The following is a 27,921-nucleotide window of genomic DNA, read 5'->3' as shown; positions in this document are numbered from 1 at the left end:
AGCTCTGACCTCTTCACATCTTCTTCCTCTGGGCCCCTGCAGGAAACTTGTGCCTCCCTCAGCACCCCTCAGTGCATCTCTGTATTCTTGAGTCTCTCTGTCAGTTCACCCTTCTCCTCTGCGGACCTCGCCAGCTTTGCTTTCCGCTTCTGCCACACAGCTTGGCAGTAACACATGTATTTCTTGCTGCAGGGCAAGCCTTTTGTCTTCTGAGCTCTGAGCAGTGCCAGTTCCTGTTGGCATTTCCAAGACCTCTGTTTTCAGGCAACACTTCTCGCACTCAGTTTTCTCCACCTGAAATGGGAGGAGGCTGCATGCACAGGAATTATATCAATTGGTGTCATGGTTTAATCTCAGCCAGCAACTAAGCCCCACACAGCCACTTGCTCACTCCCCCCAAGTGGGATGGGGGAGAGAAATCAGAAGGGGAAGTCAGAAAACTCGTGGGTTGAGATAAAGACAGTTTAGTAGGCAAAGCAAAAGCCATGAGCACAAGCAAAGCAAAATAAGGAATTAATTCAATACTTCCCATCGGCAGGCAGGTGTTTAGAGCCCACATGGAGTTATTGGGCACCAAAGCCACCTCACGTCAGGTCACTGCTGCACTTGCACTGCTTCTTGTAAGGCTTGTCCTCCATTGGTTCAGGTGGTTCCTGCTATAGTAATTCCTGTAACATGCAACTCAAATCATGGGTTACAACAACTTAAAGGTATATCTATTACAATCTCCACCCCGGTCCTGTTGGGTCAGGTTACAGGGTTTAACACTGCAATGAACTCCTCCCCTTGCCCCTGCTCTGGCTCAGACTTTTCAATGGACTGCAGTCCCTTAAGGGTGTACCTGCTCCAAGTGGTGCCTTATCTATGCACCACAGTCTCTCCAGGGTTATACCTGCTGCGGCATAGACTTATCCACAGCCACAGTCACTTTGAGGTGCACCTGTTCCAGCGTGGCCTTCTCCATGGGCCACAATGTCTTCGGAGATATACCTGTTTCAGCGTGGCCTTACCCACAGCCACAGTCCTTCCAGGAGTGAACTTGCTCCAACATGGCCTTACCCATGGCTGCATTTCCTTCAGGGGTATACTGGCAGTGTCATGGACTTTGAAGTGTTCCAGCACGATCTCATGCACAGCCACTGATGCTTCAAGGTGTACCTGCTGCAGCATGGACTTATCCACAGCCACAGATGCTTCACGGTGTACCTACTCTAGCGTGGACTTATTCTTGGGCCACAATCCCTTCAGAGGTGTACTTGCTGCGGCACAGACGTAACTACGGCCACAGATGCTTCGAGGTGTACCTGCTTTGGTGTGGACTTATCCATAGCCACTGACACTTCGGGGTGTCCTGCTCCTGCATGGACTCATCCACAGGTCACAGTCCCTTTGACTCAAGCTCACACCGGAGTTCCAGCCTGTCCAATACAGCAGCACAGAAACAGCAGCGATGCCCTGGCCATCTGCCAGCCCAGGCGCATCGCCATTGCTGTTATCAAAACGTTCCCAGGCACAGCAGAGTAAGATGATAAGCAGTACAGCAAGCAACAAAAGCAAAATGCAGCCACAAACGAGCACAAGACTGTTACATACAGTAAGACAAGCAAGACCCATGGCAAGCACAGGAGCCTGTCAATTAATAGCAAAACAGCAATAAAAGCTATTAATTCGACATAGCACATTCCAATCAAATCTGTCATTCTCTTGAACCCTTCATGCCCCATTTTGGGCACCAAAAAGGACTGCTGTGGTTTAACCCCAGCCAGCAACTAAGCCCCACACAGCCACTCGCTCACTCCCCCCCCAATGGGATGGGGGAGAATATCATAAGGGTAGAAGTAAGAAAACTCATGGGTTGAGATAAAGACAGTTTAATAGGTAAAGCAAAAGTGGCGCACACATGCAAAGCAAAATAAGGAATTATTCCCTGCTTCCCATTGGCAGGCAGGTGTTCAGCCATCTCCAGGACAGCAGGGCTCCATCACACGTAATGGTTACGTGGGAAGACAAACACCATTACTCCGAATGTCCCACCCTTCCTTCTTCTTCCCCCAGCTTTTATTGCTGAGCATGACGTCATATGATATGGGATATCCCTTTGGTCAGTTGGCGTCAGCTGTCCCAGCTGTGTCCCCTCCCAGCTTCTTGTACACCCTCAGCCTACTCACTGGTGGGGCGGTGTGAGGAGCAGAAAAGGCCTTAACGCTGTGTAAGCACTGCTCAGCAATAGTTAAAACATGGGTGTGTTATCAAGGCTGTTTTAGTCACAACACTAAAACATAGCAACATAGCACCATACAAGCTACTAGGAAGAAAATGAACTCTATGCCAGCCAAAACCAGCACAACCAGCAAGATAAAAAGAGCTTTGCCAGGCCTGAAGAAGTAAAAATTCAGCAGATCAAAGAAGGATCCCCTACATTCTTTATGGAGAAGTCACTCCTCGCTTCTCAACCCACTTTGACCTACTCTCTCCAAAACCCTCCAAACCAGCAGGGAAGCACAGCCACAAATTCATTACCTTGCACTGGAGCAAATCCCACTCTGTTGACGTAGTCTTCAGTTCCACAAAGATATTATCCACTGGTCTTCTCACATTCCCCTGCTCCATTATATCCTCCTGCCCCTGTGTGTTAAGGACCTGCAAGTCTCCTCCTCCTCTGTCACCACTGCTGAGGCATGGGGCTTTCTCCACCTTTGGTCTGTTAAGTCTTGCCTGCCTTCCAAAAGGGAAGAGTCAAATGGGAGCTTCACCACTTGCAGCAGTCTTCAAAACACCAACTGCCACAAAGAATCCCTTGTCTATGTCTTTTGTGCTCCTGTATGATTTTACACACACACTCAAGTCTGTAGCTTTTCTTTCGGCTATTAAGTTCGGCATTTGCTTTTCCAGCTTCCTCTGGACCACACCAGTCTCCTTCCGATCTCCTGCTGAGGTACTGGGCAATGCTGGAGTGCCTGCCTCGAGGCAGCGTGATACACTTAGCAGGGCTGGTGCTGCTCAGAGTGCCCAGCTGCTCTTTGAGCAGACAGGTGTGCAAGCTGCCACCTACATTCATATCCTCCTGTTCTATGTGCGGAAGTTTTTCCCTTTCTTGGTAAAGTACTGCAAAGCTCTTCTGAAAGGGAGAAGTAGGGCGCCTGGGACAAGTCAGGTCTGGCAGTGAAGCTTCCACTAGGTCCCTATGCTTTTCTAGTATTTCTTCTTTTATGGTCAACTTGGGCTTGCTGGGGAAAAAAAAAAGAAAAGAGAAAAAGAGAGGGTGAGCAGGCTGGAGTGCCCCCAGTTCACAGCAGAGCTGACCTCAGACCTCCATACCTGCTGCAGCTGTAGCAAACTACCAATCCCTTGACCGTGGGGATCAATCCTCCTCCTGGCCAGGTGTTTGCTGCCCCAGCACAGAGGATTGCTGCTGAGGGAAACTCATGGCATCGGCCCCTCTCTATAGCGTAATGCTCCTGACGCTTGCTCTCATTTTAGGACAAGCAGCTATCATGCTCATTTCATGCTCGGGACATGTCAGTAGCAGAGCTACAAAGCCCAAAGACCCTAGCTCCCTACCTACCCAGCCCCACTGCCTGTCTCCCATCTGAGACAGCAGTGGGGTTGAACTGCAGTCCCTGAAGAAAAAAAACACAGAAATTTGCTAAATGTCCTGCCTGAAATACATCTCCCTGATGCATTCCACTAAACATGGCAGGCAGTTATGTTTCTGACAGGCTGCCATTCCGAGCTTCTTCAGCTATAAAATCATTTGGAGCGTGTTTGTCCACAAACCCAACCAGATCCTGTGCCTGGCAGAGCCCTGGATACCTGACCCATTTGTAACACAATCAAAAGCCTGACTTCAGGAAGGGAAAGGCCAGTCCATCTGCAAGTCTGTGTTATGGCCCAGGCCCTCAGGTGGATTCCCAACAGCGCTGGGCAAACAGGACAAGGAACTTGGGCACAAGGAGGAGCATAGGAAAAAGCAGAGTGTGGGGGAGTTATAGGGACGTTGGGAGAGATGAACAGGGTTGTAGGGCAAAGACGTTGATGGAGCTTGTTGGAGGTGCTGTGGAGAGCTCATGTTTGGAAAAAGTAGTTTGGCATAGCAGTAGTGAAGAGAAACAAGAGGGGCCTGGGAAAGAGCTGAGGCAGGGAAAACAGGAGCAACACGAGGTGTTTGGCCCCACCATCATGATGAGAGAAGCAGCTTTGAGAATTACTGCTCTGAGCCAGCTAGGGATGAGCAGGACTGTTCTTATCACACAATGTTTTCAAAGCTTGTATAACCCTGTGGCCTTCTCCCTCCCCAAGATCCTGCAAGGAGGAGCAGGTGGTCAACCAGAGATCTGTGATCCACCAACCAGCTGCATCGTGTGCAGAGGGCCACAGAGAGAGAGGTGCCAAGGTCCACTCGACTGCTCTCATGACAACCCAGCAGCCTCATTGCAGGCCTTTCCTGGGCAACCAGTGGGCAAGCCCCGTGGCAGGCAGAAGGGACAAGTGCGGCACACAGCCAGGCAGCCCCTCCGCCAGGCAAGTAGTGCCACCGTGTGGGAGCAGCCCACACTGCTCTCTCATGACATGGGCAGTAAGGGTTTCAGGAGGCGGTGAAAGAGAGAAGTTGAAAATAAATAAGTTAATAAATAAATCATATCTCCACACCCCCCCCCAAAAGTTAAAGAGAATGTGAGACTTATCCAGAGAAATTCTCTCAGCCAGAAACCTGCTTCTTTGATGGAAGCCAAAAGGTATCTGGCTTCTCTTGGGTCCTGTACAGAGCAATTCATAGACAGACAAAGCTGAATGCTCCAGCAGTGGAGAGGCAGTCACGTCAGCTGCCATCGACTGACCACGGGGCTGGAAACTATATATGCATGGAGATGAATTTAGCTCACAGGGGTGTGAAGGTGTTAACACTGTTACACATAAACCAGGAGGATTTAAAAACATCAACTTGGCAAGAATTTCTGTTCCTTCCTCTGTTCTGCCCTGCTCCCCTTCTCTGTCTGGACACAGGAGGATGAACGAGCGTTTGAGTCCTGCAGACCCCTCTCTCAAAAAGGGAGGGAAGAGCAGACTACCCAGGTGTCCTGGTTTCAGCTGGGATAGAGTTAATTTTCTTCTTAGTAGCTGGTAGAGTGCTGTGTTTTGGATTTAGGATGAGAATAATGTTGATAAGAGACTGATGTTTTGGTTCTTGCTGAGTAGAGTTTACACTAGTCAAGGACTCTTCAGCTTCTTGTGCTCTGCCAGGTGCATAAGAAGCTGGGAGGGAGCATAGCTAGGACAGCTGACCCAGACTGGCCAAAGGGCTACTCCATACCATATGACATCATGCTCAGTATGTAAGCTGGGGGAGGAAGAAGGAAGGGGGGGGACATTGGGCGTGATGGTGTTTGTCTTCCCAAGTAACCGTTACGCGTGATGGAGCCCTGCTTTCCTGGGGATGGCTGAACCCCTGCCTGCCGCTGGGAAGTAGTGAATGAATTCCTTGCTTTGCTTTGCTTGTGCGCGCGGCTTTTGCTTTACCTATTAAACTGTCTTCATCTCAACCCATGAGTTTTCTCACTTTTACTCTTCCGATTCTCCACTGGTCTTCTCACATTCTCCCACCCTATGATATCCTCCTGCTCCTGTGTGTTAAGGACCTGCAAGTCTCCTCCTCCTCTGTCTTCACTGCTGAGGCATGGGGCTTTCTCTACCTTTGATCTATCAAGTAGAATCACACAATCATAGAATATCTCGAGTTGGAAAGGACCCATAAGGATCATCAAGTCCAACTCCCAGCTCCTCGCAGGACTACCTAAAGCTAAACCATATGACTAAGAGCATCGTCCTTATGTTCCTTGAACTCTGACAGGCTTGGTGCCCTGACCACTTCCCTGGGGAGCCTGTTCCAGTGACCGACCACCCTCTCAATGAGGAACCTTTTCCTAATGTCCAATCTGAACTTCCCCTGATTCAGCTTCATTCCATTCCTTTGTGTCCTATCGCTGGTCACCAGAGGGAGGAGATCAGCAGCTCCCCCTCCGCTGCCCCCCTTGAGGAAGGTGTAGGCTGCAATGAGGGCACCCCTCAGCTGCCTTCTCCAAGCTGAACGAACCAAGTGACCTCAGCCGCTCCTCGTAAGTCTTGCTCTTGAGGCCTTTCACCATCTTGGTCGTCCTCCTCTGGACACACTCTAATAGTTTGATGTCCTTCTTATATTGAGGTGCCCAAAACTGCATACAGTACTCGAGGTGAGGCCGCACCAGTGCAGTGTAGACTGGGGCAATCACCTCCCTCAACCAGCTAGTGATGCTGTGCTTGATGCACCACAGGACAGTGTTGGCCCTTTTGGATGCCAGGGCACACGGTTGGCTCATATTCAGCTTGCCATCAACCCAAACCCCCAGGTTTCTTTCCACGGGGCTGCTCTCCAGCCTCTCAACCCTCAGTTTGTATGTATAACCAGTATTACCCCATCCCAGGTGCAGAATCTGGCACTTGCTCTTGTTAAACTTCGTATCATTGGTGATTGCCCAGCTCTATAGTCTATCCAGATCTCTCTCTAAGGCCTCTCTACCCTTGAGGGAATCCACAGCTCCTCCTAGTTTAGTATCATCAGCAAATTTACTTAATGTACATTCAATTCCTGCGTCCAGGCCATTTATAAAAACATTAAGAGCGCTGGCCCTAATATTGGACCCTGGGGAACCCCACTGGTGACTGGCCACCAGCCTGATGTAACCCCATTTACCATAACCATTTGAGCCCGACCCATCAGCCAATTGTTCACCCATCGTATTATGGACTTGTCTAGCTGTGTGCTGGATATTTTGTCCAGAAGGATACTGTGAGAGACAGTATCAAAAGCTTTGCTAAAATCCAGAAAACCCCACATCTATTGGCTTCCCTTGGTCAACTAGATGGGTGATCTTGTCATAAAAGGAAATTAAGTTCATTAAACAGGATTTTCCCCTCCTGAACCCATGCTAGCTATGACCAATGACTGCATTGTTTCTCAACTGTTTTTCAGTAACTCCCAGAATAATAACTCTCCATAATTTTACCAGGCACTGAAGTGAGACCGACAGGCCTGTAATTACCACGGTCCTCCTTCTTACCCTCCTTGGAAACTAGGACAACATTTGCCAGCTTCCAGTCTACTGGGACCTCTCCAGACTCCCAAGACCATTGAAAAATAATGGAGAGAGGTCCCATGTTGACATCAGCCAGCTCTTTCAGTTCCCTGGGATGAATCCCATCAGGCCCCATAGACTTTGCACATCCAGCTGGAGCAGCAAGTCTCAAACAAGTTCAGGTTTGGCTGCGAGTTTATCATCCTCCTAGTCACAGTCTTCCAACACAGGGCTCTGGGGGTCCCAAGGCCCATCAATGGTGTTGAAAACAGAGGCAAAGAAGGCAGTAAACATCTCTGCTTTGTCTATGTCCCTATTTGTGAGGTGACCGACCTCATCAAGTAACGGACCGATGTTATCTCTGATCCTCCTTTTGATGTTAACATATTTTAAAAAGTCCTTTTTGTTGTCCTTCACAGTACTGGCCAGCCTGAACTCTAACTGAGCTTTGGCCACATGTATTTTCTCCCTACAATGGTGAACAGCATCTCTGTAGTCCTCCTGTGTCGGCTGTGCTTGCTTCCAATGTCCATACACTTTCTTTTTCCACCTAAGTCCCAGAAGATCCCTGCTCATCCAAGCCAGCCTTCTGCCCTGCTTGCTTGACTTCAACACTTTGGAATTGCCTGCTTCTGTGCTCTTAAGAGATGGCTCTTAAACAGTGACCAGCATTCATGGACCCCAATACCTTCACAAGCAGATTCCCAAAGGACCTTACTAACTGGTTGGCATATTGAGCGTTCTGTTCCCCTCAAAAGACAGTCTCCTATGACAATAGCCTTTCTTTTTTCTTAATGGAAGTGGTTTTGATGTGGGGTGCAGGCCGACTTGACCTTGGTGACACCTCCAACCTAGATGGACCATCTCCTCGTCACTGTTTGGTTCCACTTGCAGAGCCTCGTTCGTATTATGCAAAGGCACCTTGGAAGGTGGGGCAGTCACGGAGGAGATGCGCCTGCTGTGTCAGGCAGGAACTTGGTGCCATTGCCCCCTACCCCTTAAGCCACTGCATTCTGCCAGGTGGAGAGAGGATAGCGAATCCTCCGTATCATGTTTCCTGTCTGCCTGACAGGCCTGTCCCAGGGAAGGCAGGGTGCAGATCTCTCTCAGACTCCCTGGTGCTCCTCAACCTGATCACCTCCTCCCGGAGCTCTGCCACTAAGCTGAGGATTTCCTCTGCCGGGGCACACCTCCCACAGGTGTGCTCATTGCAGCCATCTGGTACTGGCATAAGAGCAGGGCACACCCTGCAGCCTGGCACCTGGGAAGCAGCACATTTCCATCGGAGCTCTGCCTGGGAAGCTGCATCATCTGGGGACACAGCCCTCTGCCCGGTAGAGAGCACTGATCAAGCCGGCAGAGTTCCAGCGCCCTTCCAGCACCCTGCCGTGCCATGCCCTGGCTGATGCTCCCCAGGGGTTTCTTTTATAGCTGTGGGGGCTTGACCGCAGCTACTCCTGGCATCACCCAGGTCTCATCAGCTGCTCTCACACGAGCTGCCAGCTCCTGGCGGGTCTCTCTGCTCCCCTGAGGTTTCCCCAGTTCAGAAAACCCCCTGGTACCCCGCGCCAGAGCGCTCCACTGTGGGTCATGCCAGCACCAGAGCTGCTCACCTCGTCTTGCCTTCCAACCAAAAGGGAAGAGCTGAACAGGAGCTTCCCCATTTGCAGCAGTCTTCAAAACACCAACTGCCACAAAGGGTCCCTTGCTGCAGTGTCACAGAACTGCCTGGAGAACCCATCTTGGGCAGCTATGTCCAAAAGACACTTCCCCTGAAAATTCAAAACATCAGAGTCTTTAATATAACCAGTTAACCCAAAAATGGGGAAAGAGGCCACGCAGGACCAGTGCTGCAACCCCAAGAGAAGAAGCATGCAGCTTTCTGCATCCTCTTCTAGCCAGGAGAGGCAGGAAGAAACACAGGAGGACTAGGCAGGACAGGGTAGGATTGAATGCAGGAACAGGAACTGCCCTGATTCCTGTTACTGTTAAGAGTTTTAAGCACGTCCAAGCTGTATATAAACAAGAATCAAAGTCTCATTTTATATGATGCTCCAACATCTTCATGCATTGGCATCTCTCTTGGCAGGAGGAAACACAAATAACAGTGAGGCAGGACTGAGAACCTGCCAAGCCCTGCAGCATCAAGCATCAAGGCTTTCCTTGTGCTGGCTCCTGCAGTCTTCTCCCTCCTGCCTCACTTGCTGTTCCACGCTCTCCCCGAATGATGACGACAGTCTCCTCCTCTCTCCATCCAGCTCCCTAGACCAACAAAAGGGAAGAAAAACAGCAAGTTTCTCCTTGCTGTCTTGCCAAGGGGTAAAACGTTCTTTCACCTGGAGAACAATCATTCAACAAGAGAAAAGCAGCAGACATCTCCTGTATGCAGGATGCCCGACACCTCTCTTTCCCCCGTCCTTGCTCCAGGTAGCTGAGCTGCAAACTGGAACTGGATATACTCAGCCCTTCTGGCATTTCTGTCTGTATCTGGGTCTCTTCTCCTCATCACTCTATTCCTGCTCCTTGGGTGCCAAACAGCTTCTGCAACAAGAGCACCCATGCCTGAGTGTGTGAAAGAACAGTATGACTCCCCTCTCCCACCAAAAATCTCCGTGGTTTGGACATCTATGCAATATCTCTAATCCTTTAGGATTTCAGATAAAAGAAGATCAAGAGAACAGCTGAAGAATCAAACACTGTGCTTAAGGGCTAAAGGGAAAAAGAGCCACTTGAATCCCAAAATAACATAGATGAAATGAAGTACAGACTATGAGGCAGAGTTCAGCACACCACATATTATGCCAGTCATTTCTGCTTTGAGTTGACAGAGAAATGCATCGTAACCCATGTGAGGAGCACAGACCATTAATACCAGCTGCTTCAAAGGAAAGGAACTGTCAGTCATGAGTTATGTGGAAACAGTCTACAGGAAAAGATCCCTCTACTCACCACTATACATTTGCAGTGATGTCCTGAAGCACAAGATAAAAATCATACACAGGTTTAAAACAGAAATGCTATTATTGCTTTTCTGGCGGCCACAAGTACTACGCAGGTGTTCTCACTGAACTATCCAGCACATTCTTAGGTCTCTGTCCTCAGACAAAACTGCTAACTTAGAAATGATCTGTACACCTAGGCAATCCTAATTAGTCCTTCTGCAGTACCTTGCTTGCTTGCTTTGGTCTGCCACCACCTTGCTGATTGCTCAGTGGAACCAGGTCAGTCTGAAGGTACTCACGAATCCCACAGTCTGTTTGTCTGGCTTGACAAAGAACTGTCTCCCATCTGTAATCTGTGCTGCTTCCTCTTCCAGATCACTGACTTTTAATGTATTAGAGATTTAAATGGAGGCAGTCCTGTATTAGCTTCCTCCTCTATTGAAAGGTGGTTTTATTATCTAGTTTCTAGGCTATAAAAACTTACTCCTCGGCCCCCAGAGCCAACTAATTTCCTTAATATTTTATCATGAATTTATCATGAAGGCTATCTTATCTATCTTTGTGGAATGCCAAACTTCAACAGATAATGTCAATTCAGCTGTACAAACTGGCTGCACCCTGGAATTTCCTGATCAGAGAAAAGGATCTTCCTTCAGTAACACCCAGACAGCTGGTCTCAGTCCCAACTCTACCAGTTCTTTCTGCTTAGCATTTGGTAAGGAAGTAAAGCTTTTTTATTCTCCAACAGGTCAGGAGATCTCAACAAGAAATTGTATTTTGTTATTAGCAGTTTTGCCATTTGACTGGAATTCAATCAGCACATTTAACTAAAACCCATCCAATTCTTCAGAAGCACTATCATTTAAATGGCCAGATTCCTCTAGATCAAAGGCTGTTATTTTAAAGGCATCAGCAAAAAAGGGGTCAGGCAGTGACCAAAGCAAGCACGTACTGAAACATGTTCCTATTTGAACATTGCCTATTTTAGTGAAGATCTGTATTCGCAGGTATGTGGAAGGAAAGCAGGAAGTCAAGCATTTGACAGAAACCATTTGTATTTCAAGGATGTTAGATGGCATGGAAAAAAGTCATCCGGGACTCAATTCACAAGTCTCCTACCTGTATTTGGGGAGGGAATGGAGATGACAAAACCAGATTTCTGATAACAATGTAGGGTCAACCTGGTCAGGGAGCTTCCTCCACTTCAGACACTCTTCACGTTGTACCCATGTCTGGTCTGGTCTCTCTCTGCAAAAAACAGTGCTCAGTCTGAGTATTTCAAGTGTGGAGTAAACACCAGGAAAGGCTGTTCAGAAAGAGCACTGACACCTGACCCCAGAGCAATCCCAGCCCATTTGGACAGGACATGGGATGGTCCGGGGCAGCCAACACGTCTCTGCTCCCCTGGGGACACCCTGCCCATGGTGTGGCATCCCTCCCAGTAACCACTGGACCAAACTCCACAGGTTCAAATCTCAATTCCCTATAGGAAGGAGGAGTCCAGTCACCCCTCGGCAGCCTTTGCTCCTCCTGGTGGCACATTCCCACCCCACCTTGGCCAAGGGAAACCCCCAGGCCTTTAACGCTGGCAAAGATCAGAGCAGTGGCAAACTGGTTCCCGTGCTATCATGCAAGCTGCATCCACAGCTAACAGAGTCCAGGCTATCCTGCCAGAGCAGATCCCCTTCTGGAAATCACCCTGGAGGAGAGGCAGGCTGCCCATCCTCTGGTAGCACCTCCAGCCACAGCAGTATTGAACAGCAGCTGGACATCTTTAGTTACCTAAAACCTGGACAGGCACCCATTGTGCTGCTGCACACACTGATCTCATCCTAGCGACACACCAGGTCTCCTTGTTGAACTCTGTGCAATGTAGAAGTAAGGATCTAAGACGAGGCTGCTTTTGCAAAGCCCCACTCTCCCCTCTCCCAGATCCAACTACTCACCTTCCTTTGACAGCCCACCTTCTCATAGATCCGATGAGCCAGTTGTTGCAGTACATCATGATCCCGTAGTGGCTTTTATTCTTGCAGGTGAATCCAAAGGTGATCTTCACCCTTTTGCTCTGAGGGAAAATGTGTCAAGGAAGAAATAAACAACAAGCTCCAGAGGAGGAGTGGGGGAGATGCCCAAGTTCCACAGGAAGGAATGAAACACTCCAGAGAGGCCGCAGCATCAAGCAGCCCGCACTGTGTTCCTCAGCACACCACCTTCCCTCTTCAGCAGGGAAAACGCGCTCAGCCTTGGCCTAGTAACAATCACCCTGTGCACGCAGCCAACAATAACAGATAAGAACACGCATAGCTGACTGGAGGGGAGTTGGACACAGCTGTACTGAGCGGAGCCAGTCTGTCACTGCCAAGTCAAAATGTGCCTTGGTTATAGCTTTAATAAAAACTCTGATATGCATTTATATTACCCTGATAATAGAACAGGAAAGATCTGGCCAAAGAAAACTGCCTTGGAGTGTATCACAAATGAGACAACTAATGAGTAACAATTTTACTTGTGATTAAAAGATAAATGACCATTGTTTACAAAACCAAATCAAACACATCCAGTCAGGGCTGAAGAAATCTTAATGACTAACGACGACACCAAGGTCCATCAAAGAAGAGCAAGCTCTCCTTCAGCAGACTCCAGTTTCACAAATTCAGTTCTAGACAGACCACTATCAGATGGGGAACTGTGGGTTTAGGATTAAAGTTAACCACTTTTTGTCTAAATATATTTTAATTTGTTTACTTCTTAGAGTCAGAACTCATGTGTTTGCAATGTACATAGTCATCACGTGCTTTCCAATACAATGCTACTTTATTTGTACGCAACAGGTGCTAAACTCCACATCTCGATGATCTGTTATTTTATGCACACCAGCTATGCAAGGCCAAAGCACCTTTGAAAGCAAGTGGAAAACCACTGCTGCTTGGGCACTACCACTACAGGTTTCTAACCTGCCGCATTTCTGCAAATCATCTCAAAACACAGTGGCTGTGCAATCCCTGGAGAAAGCATTAGCACACAGATGTGTTCTACTGTGAAGCTACAAAAGCAGGAAAGCAGGTTTGTTGGTTCTCCTACTCCTGATTAAGTACATAGGTACAGAATTTAAATAACGCCTTTTCATCTTGGGTCAATCTTTTCATATTTAGATAAGCACAGAAATTCATGACACAAAATGACCTTTAAAGCATGTAGGAGGAGGGGGAACAAAAGATACTCAGGTGTAGTTCAGAACAGCTTAAGCAAAGTTCTGTCTGAAAAAAAAAAAAAAAAAAGAAAAGGGATTTGAAGGGTAGATTGTTCTTTGCACTTGGCTTTACTTGGGGATACTGGTTTCTGTTCTGGGGACACTGCTCTCCAAAAGCACATCGCAGCAGGTAAGCCAAAAAAGTCATCTTACTCCCAAAGAACTGGGGTGGCCTAGGAGCGGGTGCTGGGAATGAGAATCAACACGCTCCAAGAACTCAAATGACCAACTTCTAGTCAGCCGGGAAAAGTCAGCCACCAGCTGCTGATGAACAGGACAGAGGGGAAGAAAGGCTTTTCTGGTCTCGTTATACATTTCGATAAAGTGTTTGTTCCAGTGAATTGAATAATGCTGTCATTTAAAATATATTTCAGTGGATATTTTCTCAAGCAAAACCGAGCAGTTAGCAAAAGCCTCAAGCCTTTCTCCACCTCATTCTCCCCTGACACAGCACATCGGCTTTGGGGTACGGCAGGAACCGGCTCACGTACAGGGTGAGCCATGAGCCCTATCACCCACTGCTCCAGCAGAAGCAGCTTTGAGGGCTCCCTTCTAAGCTTCACATCAGGATATGGCCTCTCAAAGGTGACCAGAAGATAGGAAGGAGAAGATAATTCAGCCTCTCTATTCATTTAAATCCTGCGTTTCTCTATGCATCAGACCAGGCAGGCCTGAGCCCAGCTGTGAGGTTGGTCTGGAACCCCGCAGTGTGCTGAGGCCGCTGTGAGAGCAGAGTGCCAAGGGAGGGAGGATACGATGAATCTTGGCTTATAAAAATCATATTCAATGTTGGCCAGGCTCTTGGCAATCAGCTGAGTGTTCACCTTCTGTCGCAGGACGACCCGCATGCGAGGCTTCAGGTACAAGATACTGCAGTATGCCTGGGAGAGGGGACAGCACAACAGAACAGGCAGGAGAATTCTAGTCGTGTGTAATCTTTTCCAGGTGAACCCAAAATCTAATTTGGATTTAATGTCTTTCATCCCCTGTGAGTCATGCACAGAATAAAGCTGGGGAGGGGCCATCCTGCTCTTTTTCAGCTCTCATCAACTTAGCCACTTCTGGGCCAGGAAACTCTGGAACCATCTTCTGAGAGTGCAGAACCTTTCTGCTGGGAATCTCGCTGTTGTCTGCAAGGAAGTCTGCTATCTCAATATCATGCTCGTCCGTATCAAAATCCAGTTCCAGCTTCCCATCTTTATTTCTGAAAAACACCGAACACAAAAATAAAGACAGTCTCCTCCAGTCATCAGCACCTCGGTCTGCTCTTCTGTATCAGCATCCCAAGGGAACATCCTGAGGAGCACATAAAACAGCTTATTTCACACACTCCATGGATCTCATTAGTCAGTCATTTAATTACAGGTATTTCTGTGCAGAACACCAAAGTAGGAGAACACTTCAGAACAGTCTTGATAACACAGAAATAGGGAAGTTCCATTGCACAGATGGGAAAAGGAAGTAAATGTATTAATTGGTTTCCTCTGAAAAAAAGAGCACACCTGTGACAGACAGGACTAGACCCATCTCTCCTAACTCCCAGCACAGCACCCCAAGCAGTCAGTCATACAGAGGGAGGAGGGAGAAATCCCAGCATTTTTTCCTCCAGTAGCCAGGCTGGATGACAGCAGGCTTAGACCACCCAGGCCAGGCACTGTCCTGAAGCTGTCTCTGCTTTAGCTCTTCCCCATCCTCGGGGCACGGCTGCCTTGCCGCATGCCCCAGCCCCATACCTGCGAACACTCCAGATGAGGATGCACATGCCCTTTTTGCCTGGAATGGCATCGAACTATGCCAGCAGCTCCTCCCTAGTGTTGGAAGAGGGTATGCTCCAGGATGGCCTCCAGGCTAGACACAGAGTCTTCAGTAACAATCATTTCCTCTAGAAGCCACAGAGTCAAGGAGAACAGAGTTGCGCAGTCCACCTACCTCCCTTTTGCCACCAGGGCACAAAAAAATCCAGCTGCAAAGACCTGGCCACAGGCCTGACACTCCAGAGAAGTGTGACACAGGAGAGACTACAGGAGGATGGTCTCAGAGAAAGACTGAACCAGGACAGACATGACAGTAGGATGCTTTGAAGAAAAACACTTTACAAGTATCAAGCTAAGCAGGGGGCACCAATGTCATGCCAGCTGATAATATACAAGCGGTGCCAGGGAGCTGTACATTCTCAACTCCCTTTGGCGTGAAGGAAACACAGCCTGGAAGTATGCCAGCATGCTCAGGTGGCACCAAAAGCCATTACAGGTGCAGAAAAGCAGCAGAGAGCATAGCTCCTGGGCCAGGGACGTGTACATGGGTCGGCATGGCGGGGGGGAAAGGGACAGAAACAGGTAGCCCATAGGCTGGTGGCATGACTACAAAGGCTTTCCAGGAGCCAGGTCAGCAGCAGATGCCCCCAAGCAGACGCACAACAAGTTCTAGCCCAAGGAAAAGGGAATAATGCTGCATGGCAGTGTGTTAACAGCAAGGCCTGCCGCAGGGATTCTCCAAGTGCAGCACTGATTACAGTTACTCTCACCCTCTCCAAACATTGTGCTGTTTGCACGTGGCCAAGGGACAGCCACAGGCAGCCTGTGCCCTCAGCATCGTGGCAGCGCCACTGGACCCCATGTCCCTTTGGAGGTGGGTAGTGGCTTGGCCAGTTGGCCATGGGAGGATACCGTTTTGCTGGTTGAATGACACCAGTGGAATAATCACTGTCTCAGCATGGACACAGTCCATGTATGTCTGGGAAAGCAGCCCCATGCTGAGAGCCCCTCCAGTCTTGGTGAAGATTATGGCACCCTTCCCCAGCCGCGTGGAGCCAGACTTGAAGCCATACAATCCAATGGACAGGTTGTCTCTCTTCACAGTCTTCTACATGAAACCGAAGCTGAAAGCAAGCAAAGCAGACAGGGGCTGGAAATGGGGAGTGCCTGCCTCACTCCAGGCACAGTTCCACATTGCCGCTCTTAACATTTGCAAAGGGAGCTTAGATCCTGTTCAACAGGGAAGGCTCAAGATGGTTGCAGTGCCGGTAAAGAAGCCAAATCCTGCCAGTCCTATACTGCCTTCACCACTGAAGACCCACACAAATGGTCAGGAAGATCCTCATAAGGAGGATTTCTTTAGCATCTATGGAAGGACTCCAAACCCTAATTTACTCATAGCGCCTCCACAACACTTTTTACATTACAAGCAGGGAAATCAAGAAGCAGAGGAGCAAGGCAATCTGTTTCCAGCACTGCACACCTAGGCCAACAGCCAGCCAGGGAAACCCCATGTGCCTGTTCTTGATAATTCTGCACCAAGCCCCACCTCTCACTGTCCTCTCTGGGATGGTTTGTACCAGCAAGGGGATGGCCCTCCTCCACTGCTCGCAATGACAGGGCAGGAAGGGGAGAGGGACTCCGGTTTTTATTTCCTGAACCCCAATCACTTTTCTGAAGTGCTGTGGTTATGTCTCCTGCATTTAAAGAAACAACCTTCTCTGCTTTATTCCCCCGCAGTTTGCTTGTGTCAAACAGAATGGTCAGATAGAAACAAAACGAAGACCCAGCCCCTTCACCCCAGTGGATAAGCTATAGCAAAAGAGAAAGGGCAGCAGTTTCGCATTGAAAGACTCCTTCCTCCAGCCTTAAAAACCTCTAGTCCAAGAGGCAACCAAAGGAGCATCAAGAAGGCAGAGCTGCTTTGGCAAAAAAAACTCATCCTGGCAAAGGCCTTTCTGTGTTTGGGCTCAAAATGCTCTGGTAAAGTTATACCCTCTCTGTAAGGCTCGCATCACTGTTCAAGTAGAAGCTTAAAACCTATTTTCATTGAAGTTAGTTATGTAATTAAAAGACAAGCCCTACTGAACTGAAATTCCTTATCACATGCTTTAAATCTCATCACTAGCCTGCCTCATTCTCTCTCATCGCTATAAAAAATACTTCATATAGAAAGATTAACATGATATAAACACATCCTCTGAAGCCATGACTCATTTCAGCATCCACAGGGTGAGACAGACAAGAGGGGAAACTCCTCCGTAACACAAGTCTACAGAAAAGGACTCTTGGTTTGACTTCAGGCACATATGTTCAGTTTTATGTGGACCTTCTCTATGTCCCAGCATAAAAGCACCTCCCCTGCTTCTTACATAGTTCACACACCAAGTGCCGAATGGCTTATGTTAGGGTGGTTCATGACAAGCAAAAAGTTTGCTGAGTCCCTAGACCCCCCATTACACCTTGAGGCAGACTGTGTACATGTATAAGAGCAGTTATTTTGCACTTCTGCACACTGGGAAAGTGAGGAAGAAGCAGGGAGAGGCATATGCACTAATGCTGGGTGCTCACGATAGGAAGCCAAAGGCCAGTGGCAATGCTGGCAGGCAAGAGGAGAATCCAGCCCAGGAGCTGGATGTGGGAGGGCTCGTAGCTCATTACCTGAGCACACGGTGGTTTGTGAGGAGTCATTCCTGCCCCGTTATCTGTAAAAATTAGACAAAGGTGACCCTTGAGCTCCACAACAGCAATGCGGAAAACCTTAGCCGTCATGCTGCGATGCGAAGCATTGTCTATGGAAGAAGAACTCTGGGCAGTAAGAAATAACGGTATTTCGCCCTCGCTCCCTCCCAAACCCCCTCTGCCCTCAGGCCAGCTCCGAGGAGCAAAAGCCGTTTCCCAGACCTCCTCCCTTCCCAGCGGGCGGCTGTGTCCGGGCAGGGAGGCAGCCGGCTACGCCTCGGGCGGCAGGGAACGCCCTTCCCAACCCGCGGCGGGAGGCGGCTCAGTAGACGTGCGGATCTTCTCCAAAACACAGCGTGGCTCCCGCCGCCGCCGCCGCGGCCGGCCGGGCTCGGGGCTGAAGCGCGGGCTTGCCGTCAGGGCGCCCCGAGCCCTCTCAGGGCGCACCGCCGCGGGGGCCCCGCTGCGGCCCGGTGCCTACCGAGCAGCTCGGCCACGGCACCGAGGGGCTCCGCAGGTAGCGGGGGCTTCTCCGTGCGGACTGAGACAGCGGCGGCCAGTACCGGCGGGGCGGGCCCGCACTCGGGGCGCGGAGCAGATGCCCCCGCTCCCTCAGCCCGCCGCCCGCCAGAGCAGGGCAGCCCCAGCGCCGCGGCGCTCTGCGGCGCAGCAGCACGACACCGCGACAGCGGCTCCCGCGCCGGCGGGCGGCTGAAAGCGTTAACGCCCCTCCCGCCCCCGCCGAGCGCGGCGACATGGCGGCGCCCTGTGCCGTACAGGAAGATGGCGGCGCCCGGCGTCGAGCCGGAAGCACCGGGTAACGGCGCGGGGAGACCCCAGCCTCTCCCCTCGGAGGTGAAGGTGCCAGAAACCAGAGGCCGGCGGCGGCTGCAGTACTCGGGCGGGGCTGGCAGGGCTTGTGCCAGCAAAGCCCAGCCTGGGCAAGTGGCCGGTGGCAGCCTCAGCCCAGGGCACGGAGCTCCTGCGGCGTGTAGGTCCAGACGGGCCTAGGCGACTCTCCCGGGGACGGGGTTGAAAGCAGCCCCGGGGGCCCATCTCTGCCACCGTCCCGCTCTCCCACCGGGACAGGGCAGGCAGTGTGGTCTGCTTACAGCTCTGGGGCCCAGAACCACCCCACGGCAACACGAGCTCCTCTGGAGCTTAGAATAGAAACCTAGAACCGTTTAGGTTAGAAAAGACCTTTAAGATCATCAAGTCCAACAGTTAACCCAGCACTGCCAAGTCCACCGCTAAGCCATGTCCCTAAGTGCCACATCTACTCGTCTTTTAAATACCTCCAGGGATGGGGACTCGACCACTTCCCTGGGCAGCCTGTTCCAATGCCTGACTACCCTTTCAGTGAAGGAATTTTTCCTAATATCCAACCTAAACCTCCCCTGCCGCAACTTGAAAGCCTGCTGGTGCCAGGGCAAAGGTGGTGCTCAGCAAGACCAGAGCCCTTTTCTCTTTCAATTTGCTCTGAACCAGAATCACCTCCTGTCGATCCAGTGCAGCCTTGGCTGGATTGGCATATCTGTGCTGTTGCAAGTGCATTTACCAGAAGGACAGTTGCAAGGGGAGTCACGCAGCCTGGAGGAGGAGATGGCAGCAGGGAGAAAAACAGCAGCTCTTGGGAACATTCCTCTTCTCCACATGGCTGTATTTAGGTATGCAGAAGAGGCCTGCAACTTGGCTCTGCTGGGAAAGCCTGGGTTCCCTCAGCCACCATCACCAAGAGCTCGGATGTTGCTCTCCCCGGAGCTCTGGGATGCTGTGGGAAGCATATGACATTAGCTTGCCTTGTTCACAAAAAGCACTAAAATAGGTCAGCAGATAAACCACGGCATCTGCCACAATGGTACCCCACCAAAGCAACCATCCTCCATGCCACAGGGCTTTATGGGGATCAACAGTGAGGAGCCAAGACACATCTGTGATCATAAGGCATCTGTGTAATTAGATACCTGTGCAGCCAAAGTGTCTGGAAGAAAAGAGGCAGCCCTTTTTCTTGTCCTAAAGCAACATATCTGCTGCCACCAGAGATGGGGCAGCAGCCCCACCAGTCCCCGCATCAGTCAGGTACTCGAGCTCCCAGCACAGAGGCCAGGACAGAACTCTGCTGACCCAGTCCCACATCAGCAGAGTGCAGCACACTTGGCTCTAGAAGACTTGCACAGGGCAAAGGTGAATAAACACACACTAAGGAAATAATAAATACATTTATTTACATGGCTTCCTCCTCGCTCCTTGCCAGAAAGGGCTCAGAAGGCAGACACACATGTACAACAGGAGGAAAAAGCCAGTACACCCCAACAGTGTAAAGACAGCGCCCATCTCTCTCAAGGAAGAGCCTAGTCTCCAGCTCTCTCCCTTCCCACTTCGAGATTTACAGACCTGCATGTTAACCCCCAACAGTCCTTCACTGTCCCAGTTATGACCAAGGAGTTCCCATGGCCCGCGCACAAGGTTCCCAGTTATCCATCCCTTACTTGGCAAGGGGGTTCTCTCCAGCAGAGGAGCAGGGGATGGCAGAGTCAGCCTCTGGGGAATGCCCCTTGCTTTTCCCAAATTCAATCACCAGTGGCTTCCCCTGTAGATTGTACCCATTCACCAACAGCATGGCATCCTGGGCCAACTGAATATCTGCAACAAGAGAGCAAAACGGGCGCAGGTTACACAGCAAGTTCTGGCACAGACACACGTGGTGTTCACGCAGATGTTCCTGGCTCACGGACCCTCAGCCTGCACCATGGTCCAGTGCGGTGATCCTCCAGCCAGAGTGACTTGCTGAATACAAATACAGCACATAACAGAGTGCATCCCTTCTGTTTTGGTGAATCCTCTTCCAGTCCAGGGAAAAGACTACGACGTGATAGGAAGAAGAGGGAGTGAACTCCCTTCTCCTTGGAGAGCAGGCTTGGCTGCGGGAAGATGTGGCACCTTTGTGGGTCAGGGAAGAACTGAGAGGCACAAGGCAGCAACTCACCAGGGAAGGTGATGAAAGCCTGACCCCTCATCCGGCCACTCAGGAGGCGGAACTGGATCGGTGGGCTGTCCTCCTTCTGGAACCGAGCAAACAAGGACACTAGGTCTTTCACCGTCACTCGAGGGCCCAGGTTCTTCAAATACAGCACCTGTTCCAGAGAGACAGAGGGTCAGCTGGCCTGTGCCATGCAAACAGACATCTTTCAACCTAGTCCCAAGTGCGTACACCTCAAAGGTATGAATTAGTTCAGCCCCTCTGCCATCCCAGAGTCCTTCTCCCACATGGTGGGAGTCCTTCTCCACCATGCTAATGGTGGAGTTTGGAAGGCAGGTGGGTGCACAGAGAAAGGTAGCTCTGGACCCAAGGCATCATCATGCTTGCCTGTGCCAAGTGCTGATAGCTCCAGTTATTTATAAAACGCAAAAAGCTCTAGCTACCAGTTAAGCACAGTTTGAGTAAAGTCACAGCTGGTCTCAGTCAGGCCTAAACAGGGAGAGGGCATCTTGATGAGTGACCTGCCAGAGCCAGGAAGAGCTGGGGTCTGAAGTACAGCGCTCTGCCAGGCTGGGCGACTTCCGAATAGATCCAAAGATCCCTCCCTGGGCCAGGAGGATCAAACAAGCACCCTTGGGGCAACAGCCAGTCAACAGCAAAGAGGAGCCTTTGCCTGCTGAAGCAGCTTCAGGGCATGCTAGTGAGGAAGAATAAATCCTAGTTCATCTCAACATACCTTGTTGGGCTCCCCAGGATGGTAGGACGAGAACCTGGGTATATTCCGGAGTTCTTCCTCTGAGAGACGGTTCTTGCAGATCTCCTCTTCCGGGACAAACTCTACAGGCTCTTTGATAATCACAGACCTTGGAGGGGACTGGTGGGGCCTTGTTGCAGGAAGGCTGGGACTTCTTGCCTGTTCTGCTTGCTCTTCCTGGTCTGGAAGTGATGGCTCCTCAGCCACAGGCCCCTGTGGAGGTGGGGATGGGCACAAGCATGGGTCACTCTTGGTAGGCTGGACTTCTTCAGGCCACTTCTTGCTCAGCAGCTCTTGGTAAACACTCTCCAGATGAACCATGGGGTCCTTTTCATCTGTTACCTTCTTCTGAGTGTCATCTAATGCACAACAGAGAAACATGGTGATGTGACTACCACCAAGAACCTGGAAAATGCACAGACTGCAGGAAGAAACACAGACGGGAGAAACTGTTCTGACCCAGCCTCCATACATTCGCCAACCAGGCCCTCCAGGTTATTTAAAACAAGAAGAGTAGCCCCAGCAGCCAGCAAGTGCTGGTGTCCCAGCTCAGGATGAACCTGCAGAGAGCAGCAGCTCCACCAGTGCTTTGTACAGAGCTCATTTCTTCCAGAGATGTCGTCACTAGTTTATCTGCAGCCACGTTTCAGCACATCCTAGTGACTCCTTCAACACACCTCCCTCCTCCTGCATGCAGGGCTGGGATGTGCCACGCTGCCTTTCTACACTATGTGGAATATAAACTTTTTGCTTCCAGGGACATCAGATTAAGCTCCTAGGTTTAAAGAAGGTGCATGGCATGGACTGACCAGTGGTATCTCCTTTACTCTATTTAATGGAAATGAGGACAGAAGTGAGAGGCGCATCTCCCAGCCTACGAGCCTTAACTTTGCTGACTTTTGGTTTTGCTAAATGCCACAACACTGACACCAAAAAGGAGGGAGCAGGGGCCAGAGGATGCTGGGTCAGGTGGACATTATAGCTTGAACAGCATCAACACTGATCAAAGTGGTGTTTTAGGAGTTGGAGTTTATAAGTTCCTCCTCATCTTCTATTTAATAGTCTTACATACAAAAATCAGTCTGGGCCAGAGATTCAGGCCCGCATGTTCTCCAGCTAAAGCAGACTGGAGCATTTTTTGCCATCTCTGGACAACACTTGACTCTCTGTCCAGAAGTCACATTAAGCCACAGGCTCAGGGACAACACTGCTGGGGTGAGACGTGTGGTCATCCCCCGGACACAGTACTGGGAATCAGCAACTGGGCTCCATTTCCACTTCGGCTACTGGGAGGGCCCTTCAACAAGTCATTCCTACTCTCTCCTGTTCTGTGCCTTTGCTTCCCTACCACCCTTGTTAGACTGCAGTTAAATCAGAGAAGGGACGATCTCTAGCCCCACATAGGCACCTCGTGTCACTCAGTGCAGCTGGGTGGGGACCTCTGGGCTCTACAAAAGCATAACCCCAGCTGCTCTTCCACATACCGAGCTGGGCTCTGCATTACATGCAGCACATCAACAAGATCCGTGCTCTCCAAACAGAGATGGACTTTACAAGCCTCTATACTAAACCCTTCAGAGAGCCCACTCTCTATCTGCTCATGTAAGAGAGGAAAATATCTCCTCCCACACAGTGCCAAAACAGAACCATGTCTTCAGGGACAGAAGGCCAGACAGAAATGTGTTGGACTCCCACACACCCTGGCTCTCCGTGCTGGAGCAAAGGCAGGAATAGCCTTCAGCCCACAAACCTTGGTGGTAGAGTGCCCGGAGGAAAGAGTGGCGGTCTGTTCCCTGAAAGAGGGCATTTTCAATCTCCATCTCCCGCCGGCTCAGCTGCTTGCTGCCAGCAAACCTCTGGGGCAGGGCGAGTATGCGCTGACGCTCTTCCATCTTCTCCTGGATGGCATGGAGTCGGTCCTGTGTGGCCTCCGGGGCTGCTCCCAGCCCAGAGCCCTGGAAGACAGGCACAGCTTTGCTCAGATATGGCATGTGCCTCCTTTTCGGAGCCTCGGCCAGCAGTCAGACTTCACATCCTCCAGCCCTGGAGTGGGTGCAACTAGGAACCATCCCCCAAAGAGCAGGTCACCAAGAGGTCCTGTAACTGCAAGGGTAGGACAGAAATACAACCACTCAGCAAGCCTCAGCTCTTGAGAGAAGTGGAGAAACAGCCCCTTTCTCCTGACCTTTCTGTGCTGCTTTCCTTCCCCTGGCCTCACTGTCTGCTGGTGCCTGTGTCCCTCTGTCCCAGCAGTCCTTGCCTCTGCTGGCTATAGCCATTTTCTAAGGCCACCTACAGTAACTGCACAAACCCCCTTTGGCATTTCTTTTGCCATCCCTATAGCATCCCTGCGCTCAAGTTTCCCCAAGCTTTTGGTCTATGACTGGTGTCACTGAGGGAACCTTATTTGCTGAAAAGTGGACCCCAAGCTGCCATTTGGCACCCGGCGGTAGGTTTATGCTGAGGACTAAACCCCTGACCAGCTTCACATGAGCCAGCCCCCAGAAACCACCCAGCTACTGCAGCACAGACCTCATAGCTAACCTGGCCATGGGCGAGCATTCCTGTATAAATAAACCTCACTGCATGGGGCCAGGGCACTGCTAAGATTCACCAGACTCGTGCTGCCAAAGCAGAGAGGCATACCCCAAATCCTGGAAGGGCATTTCTGTTCCCCCATCCACCTCTGTCAGAATCCAGAGAATGCACTTTTATGGGCCGGTAGGTGGATTTTCTTTTCTCAAATTCAGTTTGAGAATTACTGTGGCAGATCCTTCTGCCTCAGGCAAGAAAGCAGGCTTTCTCCCTGCACTGAGCACAATCTAACAAAGACTCTCCCATGGGTACCTCTCCCTTCCCGCCTGACTGCATGGGCCCACATCTGCACAGCTTCCATTCACCATTTCACAGCTTCCCTGGGGCACAAAAGGCTGTTTATATGGAAAAGCAATTCTGGGAAATCATTTGTAGTACTTTGTTTTCAAAAAAAGCTGCAATTTAGCAGCTGAAAAACAACAGAAGCCTGCACTCAGTACTTTGCTGAGAGCTCCACGGGCAATCTGAAGTCCTCTCTGTCTCAGCTGATTCCTCCTTGATGGAATCTTTCACTTGGGGCCTCCACATACAAAGCTGCACATTGCTACCTGACTTGGGGTTTCCCTCTAAATATTCTTCTTCTCTAACAAGCTGTAGATGTGCCCTAATATCACTGGTTCTTTCTGTCAGAGTAGTGTTTTCCATGCTAATCTTTATTTCTAAACATCTCAAAACTGATTTCATACCAAATACAACAGCTGGTACTGTTGACATTAATTTTCATTCTTAAATTAACACCACTCCTCTCCAACCTAAGCTTTAATGCAGGCCACACCAGGGCTGAGTTTGTAAACACCAAAGCAAGTAATGACTTCAGCTGAAGAGAGGCAAACCCATGATTACCGCAGACAGCTTCCTCCTGCACACAGCTATTGCTCAGGAAGAGGAGGAGAGACAGAGGGAAGCCAAGGGTCAGCCCAAGTCCTGTTTTGCACCTTCTCATTTACCAAATTAAGAGCAGGACACTCCAGCGCACCTGACACAGGACAACCCTGAAAGCCCCTTGTCTCTGGAATGTAAAAGAAAAGGGTGAAGGTAGGGGAAGGGGAGAAACCTGCTTTGGCACTGCTCTGCTGCAAACTGCACCCAAAGAGGAGCACATCATTGCAATCACACACTTAGACTAACAGCTCTGCACTGCTATTTTTACGTGGCTGTTTCAAGTCCCTTGAAACACCTGCAAGCCCCTGAGGAGAACATACAAAACCCTCCCTACAGACACCTATCCCAAGCCAGCCATGGGATCCAGGGATGTGTCAGAATACAGAAAGGAGGAGGTTGAGGCGCTTTGAAATGTTTCCTCCTTTTTCCCCTCCAGCCATTAAATCCTTCTTACACAGGCATAAACAGGCAAAATGATTTGCTTGAGACCACCAAGGCAGAGGCAGGAACATAGTCAGGTCCTGCTGTGTTCCAAAGGCCCAACTCTTCTCTCCACCACAGCTTCTAGCACAGACAATTCCACCAAAGAAAACAGGCCAGAAGAAATGTGGGATGATGCTGGCCTAAAGGCAAGTGATACATGGAGCAGCCATTCTTTACTAGAGGGCTTACAAAGGACTTGAATTTTCTACCAGGGTGCCACAGGGTTAGAGGGACTTGACCACGTTCACGTCAGAGCAGAGCATGCCTACCTTCCCTGTTGAAGCTCGATTCTTCCAGAGCAGGATCTCCGAGTCGGACAGCCCGAGTTCCCGCAGAGAGGCAGTTTCTTTGTTGCTCTCCTGCAGGGCCTGGAACTGCGACAAGGTCAAAGCCCCTGCAGCCTCTTCCCCAAAAGGCTTGTAAAAAGCTGCAGGGGCAAAGCATCTCCGCTTTGACTTGCACCTATAACCCAAAGCAACAGAACAGCAGAAACAACTTAGCACTGAGAAACTGGGGGAACAGGAAGGGGCTGGCCTCTCCCCCCAACCACGCTTGGTCCTGCTGCACCTAGGCAGAGATGACGTGTTTCCAAAACACAATTGAGCCACACTCTCCTGACCCTTTTCCAAGCCCACGAGATCCCACAGGGCAGGATGCTGCCCCAACCCAGACAGGAGGCACGACACTGTAACACCCAGCTCCCCGCAGGTGCAAATGCAGGCCAGCCTGGTGGGGACGAGCTCGCCAGCCTAGAAACTCACCTCTGTGTCTGTCCCAGGCAAACTGGTTATTTTCACCTAACGAGTGAAAGTAAGTTACCATCAGCGTTTGCTCCAGGAGGCAAGGAGTGCTTATCTCCTACTGAGGTGTCCAGGCAGGAGACCCAGCAAAGGAGGAAGGATTTGCACAGCTGTTTTGGCAGACAACAACCTGCACCAAACATCTTCCCAGGGAGGAGGCCCCAGTGAGACAACACTGCTGCTGCCTCTAACATGGCCAGACTCCGCTCAGTGGCCCCTCCGGCAGCCAGATCAGGACTTACTGCTCGATGGAGACAGTGGTATCGAGCTGGTGGTGAAGGAGGCTCTTCAGCTGCCTCTCTCCTTCTGTCTCCAAGTCTTCCAGGAGGAGCTCATCACTGGACAGGCTGCTGTTAACCCTGGGGCACACAAGCACAGCACGGAGGCAGTCAGTAAGGCAACAGGGAAAATGCTGCTCAAAACACACCAGCGCTATGGCCTCTCTACCTCCTTCACTGTTTTTATGGGATTTAAAGCACAACAAAGAACCAAAACTACTTGACCAAAGCTCCCACTAATGTTAACTAGAAAAACCAACAGATTTGGGACTACTCTGAGAAAGTTAAAACTATCCCGGAGAATTTTGTTGGGTTTTTTTTTTTTTTTAAAAGAAAACAAAACCAACACAAAAAAACACACGCAATCTTATTTTTATTGCTGGAAAGTTGTTTTGTATCAGCATCTAAACAGACGTTGCTAGTTCCAAATGACTCAAGAAAGAAAGAAAACTGCAAGGGAGGAGATAAACAGTGAATTTGATCAGCACTCTGTGGAAAGCCCCCTTTTCCCTTCCTGGGGTCACCCGCTTCCACGCGGACAGACAGACACCGCCCTCACCCCGCAGACAGCGCGCCTGGCAGCGGGCCCCTCCTGACCCCTGCTCCGGAGACGGCGCCCCGACAGCCCGGGCTTCTGCCGGGCCGCCGGGCGCCCCGGAACCGGGCCGCGGGCCCCAGCACGGCTCAGTCTTCCCGCCGGCTGGGAGGGGAAGCCCCGCCTGTCCCGGGAAGCCGTTCTGGGCCGCCCCTGCACCAGGCGGCGGTGGGCACGCAGCCCGGGCTCAGGTGAAAGCTTTCGCCGCCGCTTCTGGAGCCGCGGCAGCCCCAGGCGGGCCTGGCGCCCCCGGCGGACGCTTTCCAAGGCATCGCCGTCCCCAGAGGAAGGCCGTGCCCGCTGAGGCGCCAGGTGCCGCCCGGAGGAAGGGCTGACAGGAGCTCCACTCTGAAAGACGAGGAAGCCCGGCCCGGCCCCAGCGGAGGCCGCCCCGGCCGCGCACCCCGCTCACCTCCGCATGGCCGCGGCCCTCCCCGCCGCCGCCCGCGACTCCAACTCCCAGCAGCGCCCGCGGCCGCGGCGCGGAGGCCGCTGGGAGCCGCAGTGCGGAAGGGCCGAGCGGGGCCCGCCGCCGCGCCACGGCCGGGGCTGCCCGGGGAGAGCGCGGCCGAGCAGGGGCCGGCCGACGCTCCCGTCCTCCCGCTCGCTGCAAGCCTCAGGGATAAAATCAGCTCCTACGAGCAGTCGCTGAGGCAGGGAAACGGCTCCGCTTTGCTGAAAGCCCACAGTGAAGGGTCTGGAGCCCCCTGCGAGGGTTTCCCCCATCTCCCTCCACAACGGCCTCCTCTACAGCATCGATGAGACTCCCCTCCCTCTCCTTTAGAGACAGTGAAATCTGCACGCAGGAAAAAATGTC

General features: G+C 51.0%; 2 protein-coding genes across 5 annotated transcripts; both read right to left on the bottom strand.

Moving 5' to 3' along the window:
* Positions 1 to 28: 28 nt before the first annotated feature.
* On the bottom strand, positions 29 to 14,244 carry MORC4 (MORC family CW-type zinc finger 4). The gene is made up of 4 exons (XM_082323585.1): positions 14,057 to 14,244; positions 11,998 to 12,116; positions 11,171 to 11,299; positions 29 to 3,227 (listed from the first exon to the last, which is right to left on the bottom strand). The coding sequence occupies exons 1-4, from the start codon at positions 14,147 to 14,149 to the stop codon at positions 2,750 to 2,752; spliced, it is 819 nt and encodes a 272-aa protein (XP_082179711.1). The 5' UTR covers positions 14,150 to 14,244; the 3' UTR covers positions 29 to 2,749.
* On the bottom strand, positions 14,167 to 27,559 carry RBM41 (RNA binding motif protein 41). 4 transcript variants are annotated; one of them, XM_082323581.1, is made up of 8 exons: positions 27,517 to 27,559; positions 26,474 to 26,590; positions 25,701 to 25,893; positions 23,222 to 23,426; positions 21,454 to 21,830; positions 20,724 to 20,871; positions 20,227 to 20,380; positions 14,167 to 14,505 (listed from the first exon to the last, which is right to left on the bottom strand). In XM_082323581.1, the coding sequence occupies exons 1-8, from the start codon at positions 27,522 to 27,524 to the stop codon at positions 14,295 to 14,297; spliced, it is 1,413 nt and encodes a 470-aa protein (XP_082179707.1). In that variant the 5' UTR covers positions 27,525 to 27,559; the 3' UTR covers positions 14,167 to 14,294. The 4 variants fall into 4 exon arrangements, with proteins under 4 accessions (XP_082179707.1, XP_082179709.1, XP_082179710.1 ...); XM_082323583.1 differs by lacking the exon at positions 14,167 to 14,505 and adding an exon at positions 16,113 to 16,179; XM_082323584.1 differs by lacking the exon at positions 14,167 to 14,505 and adding an exon at positions 17,717 to 17,760.
* Between the last annotated feature and the right edge of the window lie 362 nt (positions 27,560 to 27,921).

Source organism: Platalea leucorodia (assembly GCF_965183815.1).
Source record: "Platalea leucorodia genome assembly, chromosome: 10".
Lineage (NCBI taxonomy): Eukaryota > Metazoa > Chordata > Aves > Pelecaniformes > Threskiornithidae > Platalea > Platalea leucorodia.
This window is presented reverse-complemented; position numbering and strand designations above follow the sequence as displayed.